This window comes from Erythrolamprus reginae, chromosome 4 (genome assembly GCF_031021105.1).
Source record: "Erythrolamprus reginae isolate rEryReg1 chromosome 4, rEryReg1.hap1, whole genome shotgun sequence".
NCBI lineage: Eukaryota > Metazoa > Chordata > Lepidosauria > Squamata > Dipsadidae > Erythrolamprus > Erythrolamprus reginae.
Window position 1 is genome coordinate 11,804,638 of NC_091953.1, and position 24,564 is coordinate 11,829,201.

At 40.4% G+C, this 24,564-nt stretch overlaps 1 protein-coding gene across 3 annotated transcripts in view; it reads left to right on the top strand.

Moving 5' to 3' along the window:
- Positions 1-879: 879 nt before the first annotated feature.
- Positions 880-24,564, top strand: part of DEUP1 (deuterosome assembly protein 1) — a 75,131-nt gene continuing 51,446 nt past the window's right edge. For 2 of the 3 annotated variants that reach the window (XR_011559085.1, XM_070751650.1), the window contains exons 1-5: positions 1,143-1,280; positions 1,457-1,521; positions 8,019-8,190; positions 15,258-15,353; positions 20,548-20,682. Coding sequence is in view for 2 of the 3 variants with exons in the window: in XM_070751650.1 (XP_070607751.1) it covers positions 1,478-1,521; positions 8,019-8,190; positions 15,258-15,353; positions 20,548-20,682 (447 nt within the window). In the remaining variant the exon portion in view is untranslated. Of the gene's footprint in view, positions 1,281-1,456; positions 1,522-7,993; positions 8,191-15,257; positions 15,354-20,547; positions 20,683-24,564 lie in introns of all 3 variants that reach the window. The other variant, XM_070751651.1, reaches the window with a different exon arrangement.

Consider the following 24,564-nt stretch of genomic DNA (forward strand, 5'->3'; position numbering starts at 1 on the left):
TATAAGACGCTGTCTTATTTTTGGGGATTTTGGGGGGATTTTTCATGCCTGCATGATAAATCTGACTCCAGTGTAATATTTGTGTGAATGCATCCTTATGCATGTGTCAACATTTGCTACCCTTGACTGCCTGCCTCCCTGGCAGGTCCGCCCAGCTGCTTTGAAGTTGATTGTGCTGACTTTGTATAAAGTGAAATAAAATAGCATTTACATCTGTCAAATATATTTCCTTCTGCTTTGCAGATCTGAAACCGGTGTTTAATAAGAGATGAGCAATTTCAATGAAATGGCAACTGTCAAGAAAACAGCACGATGCCTCCACACAGCCGAATCCCAAATCTTACACCCCTCTCTCTTTATTGCTATAATCAGCGCGCTCAGTTAGGGACCTCAATGCAAGAAAGCAAAAATAGTCTCTTTATTTATCACTAAATAATTTTGATACCTTGAAGTTGTGGCAGCCTGGAATGCTTTTAATTATTTTGTAATTTATTTTTATTTTTGTTGTTTTATTTGATTGCTGTATGCTGCCCACAATTTGCGAGGTGGGAGGCTATATAAATTTGACAAATAAATAAATATCCTTTTATTTTTGTCAGCCACAAAATCAAAAGCTGATTCTCAGTCCATAGAGAATTACAATTTCCTTTCCTTCCTTTCATGTGTGATGGTGCAAGTGGTTAGCATTCAGTATTGCCGGCTAATTCTGCTAACTGTCGTCAGTTTGACAGTTCGATTCCCACCAGCTCCAGGTGGAGGACTCAGATTGTTGGGAGCAAACCATCTGTAACCAATCTCAAAAAAGGGGGGGGCAACAGCAGCGTGTAGAAATATTAGACGGCGTGTCTATATATATGTAGAGAGAGATTCTATTAAGGCAGGGATAGGCAAAGTTGGCTCTTCTATGACATGTAGACTTCAATTCCCAGAATTCCTGAGCTGGCAATGATTGGTTAAGGAATTCTGGGAGTTGGAGTCCACAAGTCATAGAAGAGCCCACTTTGCCTAGCCCTGTAATTAAGCGAACGGCTCCGGAGTGCGTAGCGTCTGCTTTGGCTCCGCCCCCTCGAGGGGGTTTCCCCCGTCGCCCTTAGCAACGAGAGAAGCCTGGCGACACCTCGCCTTGCAACCGCCGCCGGGCCGAAGGGGGCGTGGCCACGAGAGGCGGGCAGCCGCGGCGGGAGGGCGGCCGAGATGCGAGGCGTCTTCTTCCTCACCTGCGTGACTAGAAGCCGCGGGGATCCGCAGGTGGACGGGAGAGTCCTGAGAGCCCCCTCCAGGTGAGCCCTTGGACCCCTCGGAAAAGAGAGCGGCGGCCCAGCCTGAGGGCGCTTTTTGAGGCGGGCGCTCTGCGTATGCTCAGAGGACCTCTTGCCTGACGGGCATCTGTCGACTCGAACGACCTGAAAGCTTTGCTATTCTTGCTAACTTTTCCCTCTTGTTTTCCCCTTTTCAGACAGATCTGATCAAGACCAGGATGGAGAAGACCATAGAGGGACTGCAAGAACAAATGATGGCTAGGTAAGATCAAAGGACAGACCGTGGTTTAACCTTGTTTAAAAACAGAGAGCAATGTTGGAGTTTCTGGCAGCAGGTATCTCCAACCTGGACAACTTTGAAGACTTGTGTGGACTTCAAATGGGAGTTGAAGTCCACAAGTCTTAAAAGTCTGCGCCGAGTCTGCAGAGAGGGGCGGCATACAAATCTAATTATTATTATTATTATTATTATTAATAATAATAATAATAATAATAATAATAAAGTTCCCTGTTTTGGAGCACGGTGGCTAATTTTAATTCCCTCACAGAAACAACGGAACTGAATTAATAAGGATTGGCACAAAGTTATTGAACGAATGAATAGATGAATAGCAAGGCTCATCTGCAACTAGATTTACAATCTAGATTATAAGTCTGGTTGCATAGAGTGCAAATCTATTTTGTAAGATTTACTTACAAAATAGATTTGCACCCTACGCAATTAGACTTACAATACTACCGTAGGTTAGGACTACGTCGCCTTAAACACGACCTAAGCATGGCTCATAAAATCATCTGTTACAATGTCCTTCCTGTCAACGACTACTTCAGCTTCAACCACAACAACACACGAGCACACAAGAGATACAAACTTAAAGTAAACCACTCTAAACACGACTGCAGGAAATACAACTTTAGTAACTGAGTAGTTAATGCATAGAACTGACCACCTGACTCTGTAGTATCATCACCTAACCTCCAAAACTTTACCTTTAAATTATCCACTGTTGACCTCTCCCGATTCCTAAGATGCCAATATGGGGCGTGCATAAGTGCACCAGAGTGCCTTCTGTCCCCTGTCCTAATGTTTCTCTCTGACTAGTATCATGTATATAAAGATATTATTATATCTTTGAATACCACCAGTACGTACTTGACAAAACAAATAAATAAAATAAAATAAATAAGTCTTAAAGTTGTCCAGGTTGGAAGACCCCTGTTCTGGAGCATGGTGGCTAATTTTAATTCCCTCACAGGAACAACAGAACTGAATTAATAAGGATTGGCACAAAGTCATTAAACAAATGAATATAGATAAATAGCAAGACACATTTATTTACCAAAATAGCAAGGCACATATACCTAAATGTCCCTCCTGTTAATGACTACCTCACCTTCAACCGCAGCAATACACAAGCACGTAATAGGTTCAAATTAAACCCAAGTACATCACTCCAAACTCAACTGCAGAAAATATGACTTCAGCAATAGAGTGATCAATGCCTCTGTGGTTTCTTCCCCAAACCTCAAAAACTTCAACCTACAATCTACAATCAACCTCTCCCCGTTTCTGAAAGGTCTGTAAGGGGCGTGCATAAGCGCACCATTGTGCCTACCATCCCTGTCCTACTGTCCTAGTGTTTTTAATAGGAAAGTGAACACAAGAACAAGGGGGCACAATCTGAGGTTCTTTGTGGGAAAGATTAGCAGCAACGTGAGAAAATATTATTTTACTAAAAGAGTAGTAGATGCTTGGAACAAACTTCCAGCAGACATGATTGGTAAATCCACAGTAACTGAATTTAAACATGCCTGGGATAAACATAGATCCATCCTAAGATAAAATACAGGAAATAGTATAAGGGCAGACTAGATGGACCATGAGGTCTTTTTCTGCTGTCTATCTTCTGTGTTTCTATTGTCTTCTTTTATCGTTACTATTTTACTTATGTTTATACAAACTACAATCCTATACATGTTTGACAAATAAATAAATAAATTTAGGAAGCCCTTTTTTAGAAAAGCATAACTGGTGCTTATCTTTTCAAGCTTCTCTGATCTTTTCAGAGTGTAGATTGGAAAAGAGGAAACTTCAGATCATCAACATTGCTTGACAGCTTATTCAAAAGTCGAGCTGCTTTTCTTTGCAGCCTCTCCAGACATCCGATTTTGCCTTGCGGCCCATCCATAGAGCCAGTCAGAGGCTTTAAAAGAAAAAAAAAACCCATTCTTTTTTTAAAATATGGTATATTTTAAAAAAGCAACAAAATACACAAAAATATTGCAAGAAAAGACCAACTGATAAACAAAAGAAAGGAATATGAATATACTTATACAGTATATTCGACACAAAAAACATGTAACCCTTCCCTAGTACAGAGCTGAAGGGTTTGGATACTGTAGCCTAGAGATTAATTCTTTGCCTTACAAGGCCAAGGTTGCAAGTTCAAGTCCCAGTGAGAGTGTGGCTAGCTGATGAGGCCAAAATAAGGCCTAAATAGATCTATCCTAGTCTCCCTTCATTTTCAAATTCTGCAAAAATATGTGACATATATATATATGTAAGAATATATATGCAATGATTAATTGATGTATACGTGATAGTGTATACGTGTATGTATGTATTATGTATGTATGTATGTATGTATATATATATATACTGTATATATCACATGTTTTTGTTGAATTTTTAAAATTAAGGGAGACTAGGGTAGCGCTATTTCGGCCTTGTTCTGGCCTCATCAGCTAGCCATACCCTTACTGGGATTTGATCCTAGGGCCTCTGCCTCTACGCCACAGGATCTGATCCCTTCAGCTTTGTACCAGGGAGGGGCAGTATGTTTTTTTCTGGGTGATCCCACAGAAAAAACCATATATACTGTATACTGTATATATATGTGTGTTTGTGTGTGTGTGTATATGTGTATATATATATATATGTATGTATGTATGTATGTATGTATGTATGTATGTATGTATGTATGTATATCTGTATATAAACGTATACGCTATCACGTATACATTAATGATTAAATATTGCATATACTGTACATTCTTTTTTTAAAAAGTATCATTTTGCAGTACAGTGTATACAAAATATTCAGATGGTGGATTTTACTTGTAGCCCCTTTAGGCAATGTGTGAACAGGGCATTATAGACGTTTGTGATATTGTGATACAAAATCCAGTATATCAAACTTGTTTGCTGTGTATTACTGTTTTTTGTGATAATAATAGTAATAGTAATAATAATAATAATAATAATAACAACAACGTGTAGACAATAAGAGTAGAGAAGGATTTAGGGGTAGTGATTTCTAACAGTCTCAAAATGGGTGAGCAGTGTGGTCGGGCGGTAGGAAAAGCAAGTAGGATGCTTGGCTGCATAGCTAGAGATATAACAAGCAGGAAGAGGGAGATTGTGATCCCCTTATATAGAGCGCTGGTGAGACCACATTTGGAGTACTGTGTTCAGTTCTGGAGACCTCACCTACAAAAAGATATTGACAAAATTGAATGGGTCCAAAGACAGGCTACAAGAATGGTGGAAGGTCTTAAGCATAAAACGTATTAGGAAAGACTTAATGAACTCAATCTGTATAGTCTGGAGGACAGAAGGAAAAGGGGGGACATGATCGAAACATTTAAATATGTTAAAGGGTTAAATAAGGTTCAGGAGGGAAGTGTTTTTAATAGGAAAGTGAACACAAGAACAAGGGGACACAATCTGAAGTTAGTTGGAATGATCAAAGGCAACATGAGAAAATATTATATTACTGAAAGAGTAGTAGATCCTTGGAACAAACTTCCAGCAGACGTGGTTGGTAAATCCATAGTAACTGAATTTAAACATGCCTGGGATAAACATATATCCATTGTAAGATAAAATACAGCAAATAGTATAAGGGCAGACTAGATGGACCATGAGGTCTTTTTCTGCCGTCAGTCTTCTATGTTTCTATGTTTCTAAAAGAGGGATGTGAAAATATTTACTGATTCCTTGCATCCCAAATGACATTATACCAAGACAACTAGACACAAGAAGATGCATACCAAGACAACTAGACACAGGAAGTTTTTTCTCATGGTATAAATGCTGGCTGGGGTTTCTGAGAGTTGGTCCACGAATCTTACAGTTGCCAAAGTTGGGAAATACTACTCCAAATCATATAATAATTGGTTTACTTTTCTGTATTGCATGTTCCATATGTGTTCCCAGTCAATTGAGAACTGTTATACTAATATTTTTGCATGATTCCAGTCTGTAAGCCAGTATTATCCCAGAGCTCCCTATTAAACGAGGGAAACTCTGGTTTAAATGAGAGACTTGAAGCTGGCATGTAAATGGAGGTGTGATAGATGGATGACTTGTTTTCACTGCTTCTTCATGGCTAACTAAGCAGCAGTTTAGCAAGGAAGACCCATTAGATTTGAAATGGGCCATTACTTTTTAATGGGACTTATTTCTAAATGGCTTTGCAAATTGGCAGAATCTAGCATATATGGACAGAATTTGGAAAGTTAAGAAGGGTCTACAGTATTTGATTAGTACCTGGATATACAGTGCCACAATAAGTTGGACATTTAAAAAACAAATCCTACCATACTCTTCTCAAAATATTATTATTATTATTATTATTATTATTATTATTATTATTATTATTATTATTATTGATTATGGAAAAGAAAAAAGTGTAGATCATTGATGTCACCATACCAGGTGACAGTCGAATTGATGGAAAAAAACAAGAAAAACTTAGCCGATATTATTTTAAAATCAAACTACAACGACTCTGGCATAAACCAGTACGGGTGGTCGCAATAGTAATAGGCACATTGGGTGCTGTGCCAAAAGACCTCAGCCAGCATTTGAACACAATAAACATCGACAAAATCATGATCTGTCAGTTGCAAAAGGCCACCGTACTTGGATCTGCACATATCATACGAAAATACATCACACAATCCTAGACGTTTGTGATATTGTGATACAAAATCCAGTATATCAAACTTGTTTGCTGTGTATTACTGTTTTTTGTGATAATAATAGTAATAGTAATAATAATAATAATAATAATAACAACAACGTGTAGACAATAAGAGTAGAATTTAACTTGAGACTTTATATCCAGCACATATATAAATAATTGCTGAATTAATAGTTTCATACAACATTTGTGATGGGGATACAAGAGGCTACAATTTGCACATAATTTTTAAAAGTAGACTTGTAAGGAAGGCCTCCTCACAGAAGGGAAAGGCACTCTAAGCAATCATGGAGCTGATTGTCTGCCTTTAACTCAGGATTTTTATCATTAAACTGAAATTTGAACTGTCCCATCTCTGTTGTTTTCTTATGATATTGACAAATAGTGTGATCTATGAACCTTCAATTTAGAAACATAGAAACATAGAAGACTGACGGCAGAAAAAGACCTCATGGTCCATCTAATCTGCCTTTATACTATTTCCTGTATTTTATCTTACAATGGATATATGTTTATCCCAGGCATGTTTAAATTCAGTTACTGTAGATTTACCAACCACGTGTGCTGGAAGTTTGTTCCAAGGATCTACTACTCTTTCAGTAAAATAATATTTTCTCATGTTGCCTTTGATCTTTCCCCCAACTAACTTCAGATTGTGTCCCCTTGTTCTTGTGTTCACTTTCATATTTGTTTAGCATTTTTCTAAATAGGACACTGTAAAGGTAGTCCTTGACTTCACGACCACAACTAAGCCCAAAATTTCTATTGCTAAGCAAAAACATCATCCTTCAGCTGTGGCAGGGGGGGCTTTTGCACAGGTTTGCCTGGTGTACCAGTTGCAGCCCTATTTGGACAGGGAGTCTCATCTCACAGTCACTCACGCCCTCATTACCTCGAGGATCGACTACTGCTAATGCCCTCTACCTTTAAAGAACGTTTGGGGACTACAATTGGTACAAAATGCAGCCGCACGAGCAATTACGGGCCTTTCTAGGCACATGCCATCATCTGTAAAAAATGACCATAGAAGTCACTTTTTCTAGGGTTGTTATAACTTTGGTCACTAACGGTTGTAAGTCGAGGACTACCTGTATTCTTCCTACCTCACCTACAAAAAGATATTGATAAAATTGAACGGGTCCAAAGACGGGCTACAGAAATGGTGGAAGGTCTTAAGCATAAAACGTATCAGGAAAGACTTCATGAACTCAATCTGTATAGTCTGGAGGACAGAAGGGAAAGGGGGGACATGATCGAAACATCATTTAAATACGTTAAATGGGTAAATGTGATTCAGGAGGGAGGTGTTTTTAATAGGAAAGTGAACACAAGAACAAGGGGGCACAATCTGAGGTTAATTGGAGGAAAGATCAGGAGCAACATGAGAAAATATTATTTTACTGAAAGAGTAGTAAATGCTTGGAACAAACTTCCAGCATCTACTACTCTTTCAGTAAAATAATATTAATAATAATATTCCAGCAGACGTGGTTGGTAAATCCACAGTAACTGAATTTAAACATGCCTGGGATAAACATATATCCAACCTAAGATAAAATACAGGAAATAGTATAAGGGCAGACTAGATGGACCATGAGGTCTTTTTCTGCCATCAATCTTCTATGTTTCTACATTTCCCTTGCAGAACTTTTCCAAAGTACAAGTAAAAAGACAGACTAATGAAGAGCGAGAGTTGTCATTTCCCAGATAAAATGTGGGTTCTGTTCATGTTTTGATTTGCTTAAGGAATGAAACGAATGGTTGCTTTTAGATCCATCCCTTGTGATGCCGAACTTCAACAACTAATGCACCAGATCGACAAAATGGTAAACAAGAAGAAACTGGAATGGGAAAAGAAGATGCAGGGATTGGAAGCAAGAATGACTATCCGGGATCAAGAGTTAGCGAGTGCCCAAAGCAAATTAGATCAAAAAGGTCAAGAGGTAAGTGTTGCATCCTTTTATTTTGGGAATATTGCACGGAAAGGGAGGGGCTGTGCCATAATTTGCCTTGGGTGACCTCAAAAAAGGTTGAGCAGATTAGTTTAGTTGTGGAAGTCCAGAGGAAGTCTAGTTTATCCATGACCTTATTTATTTTATTATTTATTTATTTATTGGATTTGTATGCCGCCCCTCTCCGCAGACTCGGAGCGGCTAACAACAATGATAAAAAACAACATGTAACAATCCAATTTAATAAAACAACTAAAAACCCTTATTATAAAAACCAAACATACACACAAACGTACCATACATAACTTGTAATGGCCTAGGGGAAGGAATATCCTAACTTCCCCATGCCTGGCGACAAAGGTGGGTCTTGAGTAATTTGCGAAAGACGAGGGTGGGGGCCGTTCTAATATCTGGGGGGAGTTGATTCCAGAGGGCCGGGGCCGCCACAGAGAAGGCTCTTCCCCTGGGGCCCGCCAAACGACATTCTTTGGTCGATGGGACCCGGAGAAGGCCAACTCTGTGGGACCTTATCGGACGCTGGGATTCGTGCGGTAGAAGGCGGTTCCGGATGTATTCTGGCCCAATGCCATCTAGGGCTTTAAAGGTCATTACCAACCTTATGCGGCTCCTCTTCTAAATCTTAGCTCTGTGCTCTGTAATAGAAGGAGTAGTAGTGGCATTCCAGCTTTAGGTGTTGGCCGCACATCCAATTGTTCTTCCAAGTCTTTTCAGTCTGGGAAGTAAAGTGATCTATCTTGTGAGAGCAGTGTTCTCTTCACTATGTTGAAGCATTGGGTAACCAGCTGATTCTCAGTGTGGATGTAGGGCACTGATGGAGAACTTTTTTCCCCTCGGGTACCAAAAGCCCGTGCGCACACACTATCACACCTGCACAGGTGCTCACACCCACAGGAGAAGAGCCTTCTCTGTGGTGGCTCCGACCCTCTGGAACCAGGTCCCCCCAGAGATTAGGATTGCCCCAACCCTCCTTGCCTTTCGGAAACTCCTTAAAACCCACCTCTGCCGTCAGGCATGGGGGAATTGAAACATCTCCCCCTTGCCCATGTAGTTTTTGTGTATGATTCGATTGTGTGCTTGTTTTTTTTATATATTGGGGTTCTTTTGGATTTTTTAACTTAAAACTGTAATTTAGATTGCGAAATATTACATTTGTTATTATGTTTTGTTTACCATTGTTGTGAGCCGCCCCGAGTCTGCGGAGAGGGGCAGCATATAAATCGAATAAATCTAATCTAATCTAATGTCTGGGGAGGATGAAAATTGCCTCCCCTGCCTTCTGGAGGCCAGAAACAGCCCATTACCCAACTTCTGGCAGGCCTGGTAAGCCCATTTTTCACCTTCCCCAGGTTCCAGAGGCTTCCCTGTACCTGGGGAAAGCAAAAACGCCCTCCCACATCCCCCTGGAGGCCCTCCAGAAGCTGTAAATATGTATATATAGAGAGAAAGAAAGAATGAGAGAGAGAAAGAGAGAGAGAGAAGGCAGACAGGCAGACAAAAATATCGGCCTTCTTTCAGCAGTATTTTCCTGATCTTTCTGGATTTAAAGAAAAAAGTCAAATAGATCATGTATCAAGGGATGCTGTGGCTCAGTGGCTAAGATGCTGAGCCTGTCGATCTGAAAGGTCGGCAGATTGGCGGTTCGAATCCCTAATGCCGTGCAATGGAGCTCCCGTTACTTGTCCCAGCTTCTGCCAACCTAGCAGTTCGAAAGTACATTAAAAAATGCAAGTAGAAAGTTCCACTTTGGTGGGAAGGTAACAGCGCTCTATGGGCCTTCCGTGTTTAGTCATGCCAGCCACGTGTCCCAGGAGACGTCGTCGGACAGCGATGACTCTTCGGCTTAGCAACGCAGATGAGCACTGCCCCCTAGATCGGAAATGACTAGCATGTATTTACAGGGGAACCTTTAAATGTAGATCAGTGGTTCTCAATCTTTCTAATGACACGGCCCCTTAATAGAGTTTCTCATGTTGTGGGGACTCCCAACCAGGGGCGGCAGTAGGCAGGACGGGGTGGAACACAGTTCCACCGGCGGAAATGAAGGCTCCAGCTGATTGGCGGCTGTCACTTCCTGGATTACTGATCTGGGCTCAGCACTCTTTTTTTCCCCCTGCTGCTGCTCCTGCATCTGCGCTCTTTGCTTTTTTCCTCTTTCCTCCTTCCTGGCCTTGGACGAGCTTCCCTCTCTCCTGCCTGGCTCCCCTCCAGCCTCACACGGCCACCTCCCGCCTGAGGTGCAAGCAGAAGGCATGGATGGAAGCGGCGCTGGCAGCATTTATGCTTCTGGCAGCACCTGTTCACCTGAGGAGGGGGGGCAACCCAGGAAGGAGAGCGCGAGAAACACGAAGCAAATTGTCACCCCAGTGAGCGACACTGGTAAGGTTGTAACTCAAGGATTTAACAATTCACTTGAACGATGATGATCGTGCAAGTAACTCCCACCTGATCACATGGGAAGCAAGCCACTCCTACCCAGTCACATGACCATTAAACCACACCCACAAAATAAACCACACCCATAGTGTGGCAGTAAAAAATTTCACTGCCCCCGGCCATAAGTCTAGCGCCAATTTTCCCAACTGAAAAGGGAAATCCTTGATATGTTGCCGTGATCATAGTGATCTACTATGCCAGTGGCTCTGAACCTTTCTAATGCTGCGACCCCTTAATACAGTTCCTTATATTGTGGTGACCCCTAACCATAAGTCTAGCGCCAGTTCTCCCAACAGAACTTTAAGCTGATTGGCAGGAAGGTCAGAGGGACACCCCCACTGTAAATGCCTGATTGGTCGGATTGTAAAAGTATGTTCCAAGGCACCAGAATAGAAGCTTTAGTTCCTAACACCATGGGAAATTTGTCTTTTCCCCCTGGTCTTAGGCGACCCCTGTGAAACGGTCATTTGGCCCCCCAAAAGGGGTCCCGACCCCCAGGTTGAGAACCACTGCTTTAGACCATGTATAAAATGTTCCAGGACAAAAACACTACATCCAGGGCCTCCCGCCTAACCTTTGTACATGGATTGCATTCAAACATAACTGATAAACCATTTTAAAATAATACTTTATTGCACAAGCTGTGGCGGCTTTCCCCGCCTGCATAGAACGCTAAGCCATAATGGGTTCATGCATCATGCTGAGCTGAAACCTGACAGAAGCATAATGTAGCAAAATGTGTGAGCCTAGGCAATAGAATAAATATAACTGATATTTTGCATTATTTATCCTCTTTTCAGAAAGAGAGACTCTATAAAATAATTAGGTTTCTACAGAGCAAGCTGGAAAGGCACTCGGGTTCCCGCTAAACAGTGTTTTGTGCAGAGTGGATGAGGCGTTTAGAAAAATAAAAAGTGGAAACCTACTAATGAGGTCTTTTGCATGCAAAGATATCTATCTCTGCTCGCTCCCTCTGATAATTATTTGTATGTATAGAGATCTGGATCAAGTTAGAGATGACCAGATATTCGTAATTCCTCAACAGAATTTGTTATTTTATTATTCTTTATTTATTTATTGGATTTGTATGCTGCCCCTCTCCAAAGACTCCGGGCGGCTAACAACAACATGAAACAGCATATAACAATAATCCAATACTAAAAACAGTTAAAAACCCATTATTATAAAAAACCAAACATACATACAGACATACCATGCATAAAATTGTAAAGGCCTAGGGGGAAAGAGTATCTCAATTCCCCCATGCCTGGCGGTAGAGGTGGGTTTTAAGCAGCTTACGAAAGGCAAGGAGGGTGGGGGCAATTCTGATCTCTGGGGGGAGTTGGTTCCAGAGGGCCGGGGCCGCCACAGAGAAGGCTCTTCCCCTGGGTCCTGCCAAGCGACATTGTTTAGTTGACAGGACCCGGAGAAGACCCACTCTGTGGGACCTAACTGGTCGCTGGGATTCGTGCAGATGTAGAAGAAGCGTACAAATCATTTTAAATTCCAAATCTATTTTTTCACTTCTTCCCATCCATCCTTAAATCCTGTAAATAAAGTTACGACTCCGGTTTACTTGCAGCATCTTAGAAACATAGAAACATAGAAGACCGACCGCAGAAAAAGACCTCATGGTCCATCTAATCTGCCCTTATACTATTTCCTGTATTTTATCTTAGGATGGATATATGTTTATCCCAGGCATGTTTAAGTTCAGTTACTGTGGATTTACCAACCACGTAACTGAATTTAAACATGCCTGGGATAAACATATACCTTTTCCTTTTCTTCGTGATTCTGTGATTTTGATATTTGATTTTCTCTCACAAATATCAGCTTCCAAGTTCACTTGTAGTTTCTGTGAAATACTTCCAATAAATCTCTGATATTACAGTTTGAAAGAGTAATCCATAACGTCTTTTTCAATTTTTAAATGGCCATCCAATTGCATTTGTAAACCCAGTATGTCCATTTCAGGTGTCTCAAGAGGGATTTGTTCATCTTCAGTAGTAACTCCTAGTACCAGCAGCAAAGTGTTAAAAAGTCCAAGCCCTTCACAGGCCCATAAATCAAATATTTTCTTTAAAGTAGACATCTTGTGCTTAATCAGCCTTCAAGGCTTTGTTTTGCAACAAATACTAAGATAGCTTTCCCACCAAGAGGTTCTTTCTATTCACCTTTTCAAGAAAGAAAAGTTATTTCTTTCCATTTAAATATTTTAATCTTTTAAAATTCTCAGTTTTTTGGAAGACAAGCAAAAGTCAGTAAAATTCTCACACATTTTTACAGAAATAACAAAAACCACCAAAGAAACACTCACCTATATCTGAAGAAAGTATTTTTTAAAAATTGAAGATGAAATTATAATCTAAAACAGTTTCTCAATCTTGGCAACTTTAATATTTGTGTTAAGGAGTGTGCAGAATTAATCAAGGACATGCACAGTGGAAAATGTGAGATTCTAGCAGATATCCAGGAGATATGAATAATTATTCAGTCATACAAAACATACATTAAAGTGTATAAAATAATGTTTACTTTAGAAATAGCACAGTCAAGTTAAACAGTCCAGTCATTCACATTCAAATCAGTCAATAACTCTCAGTACAATAATAATATTAAAAGCCTGTCTTTGTCTTACATATCAGACATACATTACAGCTTACAGACTATCCTCAAACACACAGAGCTTACTACATCAGTCACAGTGAACCAGCAGAAAGAACAAAGAGATAAAACCATGCTTTTTGGCTCCCTCTTTTGGCAATTTGCAACACTACCTCTTAAAGCTATAGTACTTCAATATATATAAACATTCATTGTTAACTTGTTTATATATTGCCAACCCAACTGTTTGTACATAGTACTAACAGATTTCAACTCTGAAATTTTCAATGCTGGCTGGGGAATTCTGCCTATCTTGTAGTTGCTAAGGATGAGAAACATTGGTCTAAAATGTATTAGAATTGAGGAATGTTGATTGTAGTGCCCATAATTTACAGCTATTGACTTGATGAAAGTCAATTTGCAGCTATTGGCTTGATGAAAGAATCTGCCTCTCTGCTACTCAATTCACCAGCCAAAGAAACTGCCATTTCCGTTACTTGTGAGAAACAACAATCTGGAACAGGAGTCTCCAACCTTGACAACTTTAAGATTTGTGCACTTCAATACCTAGAATTCCTCAGCCAGCTCTGAGAAATTCTGGGAGTTGAAGTCCACAAATCTTAAAGTTGCTAAAGTTGATTTGGAGGATAGTTGGGTTGATTTGAAGTTTCCTTCTTAAGTCTGGAGGAAGAAACCCACCCCACCCCAAAATAACTATGAGCAAACTGTGATACTATCTCCAGTTAAACATCCATTTTTCCCACCGGGAGATGAAATCCGACCCTTTCTTCTTTTCAACCACAGTTAAATCAGAGGTGTATAAGTCAAGATTTTAATCAGATTGTATTCAGAAATCCCACAATATTTTAACCAGTTAGGCGTAAATGGTTTTGGGCTTCAAACTAGAAACCAAAAAACTGTGAGTTTACTCCAGTGTTACGTACTAAGCTAGCTGTATGACCTAGGGCCAATCACTTTCTCCTTGCTTTAAGAAGGAAACAATGGCAAATTAGTTCCAGAAAATTTTGCTAAGAAAACTTCAGGGATTTATCCAGATAGCTCACATTAGAGAAACATCTTTCAGCTGTGGCGAGGGGGGCGTTTGCCCAGGTTCGCCTGGTGCGCCAGTTGCGGCCCTATTTGGACCGGGAGTCATTGCTCACAGTCACTCATGCCCTCATCACCTCGAGGCTCAACTACTGTAACGCTCTCTACATGGGGCTACCTTTGAAAAGTGTTCGGAAACTTCAGATCGTGCAGAATGCAGCTGCGAGAGCAATTATGGGCTTCTCTAAGTATGCCCATATTACTCCAACACTCCGCAGTCTGCATTGGTTGCCGATCAGTTTCCGGTCACAATTCAAAGTGTTGGTTATGACCTATAAAGCCCTTCATGGCACCGGACCAGAATATCTTCGGGACCGCCTTCTGCCGCACGAATCCCAGCAACCGGTTAGGTCCCACAGAGTGGGCCTTCTTCGGGTCCCGTCGACTAAACAATGTCGTCTGGTGGGACCCAGGGGAAGAGCCTTCTCTGTGGTGGCTCCGACCCTCTGGAACCAGCTCCCCTCTGAGATTAGGATTGCCCCCACCCTCCTTGCCTTTCGTAAACTCCTTAAAACCCACCTCTGCCTTCAGGCATGGGGGAACTGAAACATCTCCCCCTTGCCCATGTTGTTTTGGTGTTTGATTGATTGTGTGCTTGTTCTTTATATATATTGGGATTGTTTTATGAATTTCTTAACTTAAAATTGCAATTGGATTGGTGGGTATTGGATTTGTCACTGTGTACTGTTTTTGCCATTGTTGTGAGCCGCCCCGAGTCTGCGGAGAGGGGCGGCATATAAATCCAATAAATCTAATCTAATCTAATCTAGCCTCCAAGAGTCAGACATAATTGAACAGAAGAAAAAATTTCTTACGTAGCTCCAGTGCAGGAATGATTTCGATATTAGATTTGTTTCAAGGCACAGAATAACTTCCCTTTTTAAATACAGGTGGGCTTGCTGAGACAGAAACTGGACAGCTTGCAAAAATCAAAATACGAGATGGCTCAAAATTACAATGCCCAGCTTCAAGCCTTGAAAACTCAAGTAAGGAAAAAAGTCATATTTCTATTTTACAATGCTTCAAATATTCCAAGGCTAGTTTAGCGGTTTGGAAAAATTACTACGCAATTTTACCTGTACTGCAGGATTTTTATTCACGGAATGAAAGAGGTCACGATGGAATCCTCACCAGCATTTGGGTTAATAATTTCCTTCTCACCAAAATGTCAGCTAAATTTACTTTTTTTCCTCCAAAATTGGACTGAACTGGGTTTGATTCATAATTTTGATTAATTGCTGTTTGTGGATCACGGCTGGGATTCACCGCGGTCTGTTCAGATAAAAACAATCAAACCACAGTCTGAATCCAGTCACTCTTTATTCTCGAAGCTCAAGTGCTCGCACAAACTAGGTGAGAAATTAGAATGCAGAAAATGGGTTTTAAATGACGGGTTTTTAGATATAAGATTTGTTGCATTGTCACATTGTTATTATTGTTGTTGTGAGACGCCCCGAGTCTGCGGAGAGGGACAGCATACAAATCTAATAAAAAATTTAAAATAATAATAATAATAATAATAATAATAATAATAATAATTATTATTATTATTATTATTATTATACATACGATTTTTATTGGTCTGAGTTGTTTAGCTACAAACAGGGTGTCCAACAAACCTGGAAAACAGGGAAATCAGGGAATTACCAGGGAAATCGGCGGTTCAGGAAATATGCTGCTCCAAGTCTCCGGAGAGGGGCGGCATACAAATCTAATAAATTAAATTAATTAGGGAATTATCAGGAAATTCGTGAAAAAAACAGAATAAATCAGCGCAGCAGGGGGGGAATCAAACTGTATTAAAATGTTTAAAAGTCAGGGAAAAATCATGTAAAAAAAACCAGTTCGCGCTGCCTGGCAGACTCAAGAAAAAGTGAGCATAATTGTGGCAACCACTTGCTTCCTCAGCTACCGATATTTCTCCACGGCTCAGCCGTTTGGTATAACATCATCTACGACCGTGCCTTAACTAGATCGCAAGTTACAGGGAAATGTCAGGGAAATATCAGGGCATTTCAAAATGCTTTCCCCCTGGACACTCTGAACAAATTTAGAATTGGGATCACAGTATTCAGGTAGACCCGGGGTGTCAAACTTGATTCCATTAAGGTCCACATCAGGGTTGTGTCTGACCTGGTGGGGCTGAAGTGGGTGTGGCCAGCATGATGTTGCTCGTGTCGGGGCACCTATAGTGGCCCGAGCCCTCTGCCAGTGAAAACGGGCTCCCAAGCTCCATTTTTGGCTGGAACGGTCTCCTGCAACCCTCTGCTGGTGAAAATGGTGCTGAGGCAGCCGCGTGTGGCCATCTGTAACGCTCTCTACATGGGGCTACCTTTGAAAAGTGTTCGGAAACTTCAGATCGTGCAGAATGCAGCTGCGAGAGCAATCATGGGCTTTCCCAGGTATGCCCATGTCACTCCAACACTCCGCAGTCTGCATTGGTTGCCGATGAATTTCTGGGCACAATTCAAAGTGTTGGTTATGACCTATAAAGCCCTTCATGGCATTGGACCAGAATATCTCCTGGACCGCCTTCTGCCACGCGAATCCAGCGACCGATTCGGTCCCACAGAGTTGGCCTTCTCCGGGTCCCGTCGACTAAACAATGTCGTTTGGCGGGGCCCAGGGGAAGAGCCTTCTCTGTGGCGGCCCCGACTCTCTGGAACCAGCTCCCCCCAGAGATTAGAACTGCCCCCACCCTCCTTGCCTTCCGTAAACTCCTTAAAACCCACCTCTGCCATCAGGCATGGGGGAATTGAGACATCTCCTCCGGGCCTATACAATTTATGTATGGTATGTTTGTATGTATGTCTGATTAATAATGGGGTTTTTAAAATGTTTTTAAATTATTAGATTTGTTATGAATTGTTCTATTGCTGTTGTTAGCCGCCCCGAGTCTACGGAGAGGGGTGACATAGAAATTTAATAAATAAATAAATAAATAAATAAAATTGCGGGCTCCATTTTGAGCTGAGACGGCCTTCTGCAATTTTCTGCCAGACAAAACGGAGCTCGGAAGGCCCCATGCGGCCCCTGTAAGCTCTGTTTTCTCAGACAAAGGCACTGCAGGCCAGTCCTTTACCAGGGTTTGCCTCGCAGGCCAGATCTAAGCATCCCACAGGCTGGATCTGGATCTGGATCCCAGACCTTGAGTTTGACACCCCTGAGTCTCTTTGAGAATCATTCTTTGTGATCTAGGTTTTTTAAAAAATATCCCCAATGTTACTTTTTATCATCTACCGTATTTTTTGAAGTATAAGATGCACCAGAATATAAGACGCACCTTAGTTTTTGGGGAGGAAAACAGGGGAAAGAATCTGCTTAGCAGGTATTCATCTGGCTAGCATCCTTAATCTGGTCAACTTCAGTACATTATTATATCCCCTGGTTAAGGGCTTAAAAAAATTATTCTGAGAGAGTAACAAATAACAAGCAACAAGCTTGCAAGCCAGTAAGAGCTAGGAACATCATTAGCACCTGGAAAGAAACAGTCTGAGCAAGTAGAGCAATGGAAAAAACCCTGCAAAGCCTTAGGGCTTGGAAAACATTCTTCGCAGAGAGTAACAATGAAAGAGCTTGCAAGCCAGTAAGAGCTGGGAACATTGTTAGCACCTGGTTAGGGCTGGAAAGAAACATTTGGAGCAAGTAGAGAATGAAAAAAAAAACCCTACAAAGACAGGGTTTGGAAAACATTCTTCGCAGAGAGCAACAATGAAAGAGCTTGCAAGCCAGTAAGAGCTAGAAACATCATTAGCATCTGGAAAGAAATATTCCTAGCAAGTAGAGCAATGGAAAAAAACCTGCAAAGACTTAAGGCTTGTAAAACATTCTTCTTTGCGAAGAGTAACAATGAAAGAGCTTGCAAACCAGTAAGAGCTGGGAACATTGTTAGCACCTGGTTAGGGCTGGAAAGAAAAATCTGGAGCAAGTAAAGCATTGGAAACCCCCCCTACAAAGACAAGGTTTGGAAAACATTCTTCATAGAGAGTAATAATGAAAGAGCTTACAAGTGAGTAAGAGCTGGGAACATCGTTAGCACCTGGTTAGGGCTGGAAAGAAACTTACTCAGAGCAAGTTAGAGCAGTGAAAAAAACTCTGCAAAGACTTAGGGCTTGGAAAATATTCTTTACAGAGAGAAACAATGAAAGAGCCTGCAAGGTAAGAGCTGGGAAGATCGTTAGCAGCTAGTTAGGGCTGAAAAAAAGCTACATTCAGAGTATAAGACACACCCAAATTATCAGCCTCTTTTAGGGAGGAAAAAGGTGCGTCTTATACAGCAAAAAATACGGTAGGTGGGGAAACCATTATTAGATCTCTTAAAGATTAGTTAAGGCTAGTTTACCCAGTTCTTTGATTTTGAAGAAGCCTGCCTGCAGAAGATGGCGCTAAATTAATGCAAAACAGTTCCTATAAATACCAGATAGAAATGTTTTTACACAGAGGATACAATAAACCAACTAAACATTATTTAATCATGCAGTTAATCGATACCAGAAACTGTGTGAAAGTTCACCTGTTTTCCATCTTAATTGCTTAGTTGTAATAGCTGGTACAATTAAATAAACTTTAATATCTTCGTACTCCTCCGCCTTTACTTTCTTCCTTTATAAAATACCTTTACTTATCTACTATTACCTAATATATATAGATATATACATGTACTAGAAATCGATAATGTACTGGAAATGAGATGTAAGATTTACTACTATAATTTAAGATATAGTTGATAATAATAAGGATATTGTTTATTTGCATTGTTTAAAAAATATTATAACGATACTAAGGAATTTATGTGCTATGGTGTATAATGTATGATGTATAATGTTACTATTTTTCAAAATTTATGGATTTTGCATCCCCTTTCCCTACCTCCCTTTTTTTTCTTCTGTTCATCCTTTCCTTCCCTCCCTCTTTTTTCCCTTTTTTTCTTTCTGTGTATTTATAAATAAAGTACAGTGGTACCTCATCTTACGAACGCCTCTTCTAACAAACTTTTCAAGATACGAACCCGGTGTTTAAGATTTTTTTGCCTCTTCTTACGAACCCAAGCAGCTGCTGCTGGGATGAAGGGGTTTCTTTTTTTCTCCTTTTTTTAAGAAAGAAAAGGGAGGGGCAGCTTGGAGGAGTAAAGATTTTGCATGCTTGCAAAAGCACTGAAACCATGTCTTTTTAAGAAAGAAAAGAGAGGGGCAGCTTGGAGGAGTAAAGATTTTGCATGCTTGCAAAAGCACTGAAACGGTGTCTTTTTAAGAAAGAAAAAGGAGGGGCAGCTTGGAGGAGTAAAGATTTTGCATGCTTGCAAAGGCACTGAAACCATGTCTTTTTAAGAAAGAAAAGGGAGGGGCAGCTTGGAGGAGTAAAGATTTTGCATGCTTGCAAAAGCACTGAAACTGTGTCTTTTTAAGAAAGAAAAGGGAGGGGCAGCTTGGAGGAGTAAAGATTTTGCATGCTTGCAAAAGCACTGAAACCATGTCTTTTTAAGAAAGAAAAGGGAGGGGCAGCTTGGAGGAGTAAAGATTTTGCATGCTTGCAAAAGCACTGAAACGGTGTCTTTTTAAGAAAGAAAAGGGAGGGGCAGCTTGGAGGAGTAAAGATTTTGCATGCTTGCAAAAGCACTGAAACGGTGTCTTTTTAAGAAAGAAAAGGGAGGGGCAGCTTGGAGGAGTAAAGATTTTGCATGCTTGCAAAAGCACTGAAACTGTGTCTTTTTAAGAAAGAAAAGGGAGGGGCAGCTTGGAGGAGTAAAGATTTTGCATGCGTGCAAAAGCACTGAAACTGTGTCTTTTTAAGAAAGAAAAGGGAGGGGCGCCCCCCCCTTGCCTTTCTTCCTTCCCACTCACCCTTTAGCCTAGCCTTGCTTCTTCCACCCGCCCCCTTTAGCTGCTCCTCCCTGCCGTCTGTTCGCCTCCCTTCTAAAGTTTAGGATTTTCCTGAAGGATTTGCACGCATTATTTGCTTTTACATTGATTCCTATGGGAAACGTTGTTTCATATTACGAACTTTTCACCTTACGAACCTCCTCCTGAAACCAATTAAGTTCGTATCATGAGGTACCACTGTATATTTTTTTTAAAAAAAGTCTAGCTAATTATATAATATTCAAGCTTAAGTACCTTAGCCCATTCTGTCGCCAGGTTTTTTAAAAAGAATAATATATTCTTGGCATTCCTTTATTTTTAGTTTGCTAAGCTGACACAAAGCTATGAGAAGTTACAGTTGCACCAATTAAAAGAAAACAAAACTCCCAGTATGGAGAAATGCATGGAAACCCAAGAAACGCCTTTCCAGATGAACAGTTTAAACCAGAAGCTGGAGGTAAAGATCCCTATTTGAAGCCGTGCTTCTTTTGTGACTAAAAGACGGGGTAGAAAGGGGGAAAATAGGATGATTTGTCTTTGGAGACCTGCAAGAATCAGTCTCCTTTCACCTTTAATCAGATGTGGCATTCTTTGGATACGCTGTGAGAAAAAAAATAGATTCTAGCTTTTGCTTATTTGTTTTGTTTGGAGGCTCAGAAAATGAGGGCATGTTTCATATAACATCCGCCCTGAGTCCCGTTGGGATTGGGCGGCATAGAAGTCGAATTGATAAATAAATAAACATTTGATGGCAAACTGAGGGGCAAATGACACGGGCTTTGTAATTTGTAAAGCACTCTGCTAAACAAGTAATTCCGTCAACATTGTCGAACTATTTACTAAGTCTGCACTACTATTATGACTAGTTTTTCCTCCTCATTCATTCATTCATTCATTCATTCATTCATTCATTCATTCATTTATTTATTGGATTTGTATGCCGCCCCTCTCCGCAGACTCGGGGCGGCTAACAACAGTAATAAAAACAGCATATAACAATCCAATATTAAAACGGTTAAAAACCCTTATTATAAAACCAAACATACATACAGACATACCATGCATAAAATTGTAAAGGCCTAGAGGGAAAGAGTGTCTCAGTTCCCCCATGCCTGGCGGCAGAGGTGGGTTTTAAGAAGCTTACGAAAGGCAAGGAGGGTGGGGGCAATTCTAATCTCTGGGGGGAGTTGGTTCCAGAGGGCCGGGGCCGCCACAGAGAAGGCTCTTCTCCTGGGTCCCGCCAAGCGACATTGTTTAGTCATTCCTATCCTCCCACTTATGACTGTAACTTGTTGCTTGTATCCTTAAGACTTTTATTAATATTTATTGTTTCCTGATTGATTTTTTGACCTATATGACAATCATTAAGTGTTGTACCTCATGATTCTTGACAAATGTATCTTTTTCTTTTATGTACACTGAGAGCATAAGCACCAAAGACAAATTCCTTGTGTGTCCAATCACCAATAAAGAATTCTATTCTATACTCTAGCATAGTTACTTTTTACTTTAATTTGATTTATTTTGTCTCTTTTAAAATGGTTTTCTGATTTATTAGCTTTTAACATTCCTAAACTGATAAACAATACCCACTAAAACCCTCATTGTGTATTGGACTAAATAAATAAATAACAAGCTGGAGACTAGCTCCAGATAAGAAGATCTAAGTATTGCCCACAAGATCATATGCTGCAACGTCCTGCCTGTCGGCGACTACTTCAGCTTCAACCACAACAACACAAGAGCACACAACAGATTTAAACTTAATATTAAGCGCTCCAAACTTGACTGTAAAAAATATGACTTCAGTAACCGAGTTGTCGAAGCGTGGAACTCATTACCGGACTCCATAGTGTCATCCCCAAACCCCCAACACTTTACCCTTAGGTTATCTACGGTTGACCTATCCAGATTCCTAAGAGGTCAGTAAGGGGCGAGTACAAGTGCACTAGAGTGCCTTCCGTCCCCTGTCCTATTGCTCTCCTATATCTCCTATACCTTTCTTCTATTCCTATATCTCTTCTTCTATTCTTTCATTGATATGTTCTATTACTATATCTTCTTTTCTATTCTTTCTTAGATATATTTTACTACTCTATAACCTTCATCATGTATTTTTCTATGTGTGTGTGTATGTGTGTGTATATATATATATACCCACTAAAACCCTGTATTGGACAAAATAAATAAATGAAAGAAAGAAAGAAAGAAGAAAGAAAGAAAGAAAGAAAGAAAGAAAGAAAGAAAGAAAGAAAGAAAACTTTGTTAGCACAACCTGGGATCTGGCTTATCTCTTTGGTGAACTCTAAACATAATTTTTCCCTACAATTACGCCCCTGCTGAGGTCAGACCTCATTTTAATCAATATATGTAATATTATGGGATGCAAATATGTAACATGTGTGATTACTCTTCCAACTCTGTTAATCTGTATCTGTATCATTTGGACAATGATATCATGAAGCACATTATTGTAGCATCTGTTAGACACCTCCGATCTTGTCCAATGACTTAAAAGCACACCAATATATGACAAAGACAGGGACTTAGACATAGCTATTTTGGGGGAAGGGGAAGGGGACCTCTCAGCTGCCAGCTTAGTTGGGAACAACAGATTTATAGACTACCAGTAAAGGAGAACTCGAGGTTGACATGAGGGGCCCTTGGTGCTCTCTGAGCTTGCTTGTTGTCTTGCAGAGACATTTCATTACCCAAACTAGGAAACATCATCAGTGCTAGTAAGGAGTGGGTTTTGCTCCTGTTTCTTTTATTTCTTTTATTTTTTTATTTATTTTGTCCAATACACAATACATATTGAAGAGGATAGACATGAGGTATTATATATAAAGAAAGGATATAAAAGTAGAGGAGAAGATATATGAAAGGAAGAAAAGATATATGATATATGAGATAAGGAGAGACAATTGGACAGGGGATGAAAGGCAGGCTAGTGCACTTATTTACGCCCCTTACTGACCTCTTAGGAACCTGGAGAGGTCAATCATGGAGAGTCTAAGGGAGAAATGTTGGGGGTTAGGGGTTGACACTACTGAGCCCAGTAATGAGTTCCACGCTTCGACAACTCGATTGCTAAAGTCATATTTTTTACAGTCAAGCTTGGAGCGATTAATACTAAGTTTGAATTTGTTGCGTGCTCTTGTGTTGTTGCAGTTGAAGCTGAAGTAGTCATTGACTACTGTTGGCTTGTCTCAGTTAGCTATGCTATGAAACCTTCGACAATACCGAGCAGAGAATCTTAATAGAGCGTGGATGTGTGATAAAGCCAAGACACAGACTTAGTTAAATAAGTATTATTTACATATAAACAAAATATAAACAAACCAAAATATGCACATAGCAAATACAGAGCAAAACAGAATATAGATAACAAGCACAAAGCTAAAATATAATATAGATAAAGCACGAAGCTTATACAATACAGATAAAGCACGCAGCTTATACAAGCACAGAGCTTAGACACGACTCCCCCGTCTCAGGCAAAAGTAAAAGTAACAAGGAAGTGAATGGGCAAGATCCTTGAACATTAACTCTTCAAGTAAATGTTAACTCTTTGAGTGTACATTAACCCTTTAAGTACAAGTTTGGTACAGTTTACAATATGCAGTTTATAATGGCAATCCCTAACACACATGTACCCTGTACTAACAATCTCCCCCTTACTCATTTCTTACTCGAAACTCCTTCCTAGCACTGATGATGTTCCCTAGTTTGGATAATGAAACATCTGCAAGAAAACAACCCAAGCTCAAAGCACCAGGGCCCCTTCAAATTTATATGCCCCGAGAATATAAAAGATCGCTTGATGCATTATTTAGGTATCTGCAGTTTGGGAGGGAGAGATTCTATCAACGGAGTCTAAGCACAGGGAGGCATTGATGAGTATGGCTCACCGAGCTTTCTTCATCCACTAGTGTTTTAATTGCTAATTTACTGCTGGGTCTACTGCTGGAGACGTCCTTGTGTCACAGAATCTGCATTTTGCCAAGGCAAAATTTACAAGTTTCCCCAGAGCTGCTTCAAAAAGACAATGGCTTCAGAACAGAGTACATGTATTTCTCTTCTCCGTGGCAGAAAGAGCTGAAGGAAATGCCCTTTTCAAAGGCAGCCTTGTCTTTTATGCGGGGAGGGATGAAAGAATAGTGTTTGCATTTGTTCTTAGCTTGAAAGCGAAGTGGGGAAGAGCTTCTGAGAAATCTAGCAAAAAGCGGAAGATGACAGAACTTTACTGCAGGAAAGAATGGTAGAAAAACCCATTCAAGGGTGCGATTTGAGTGTATTTGTCTTAGGCTAGAGAGAGAAATGATTCTATTATATATTC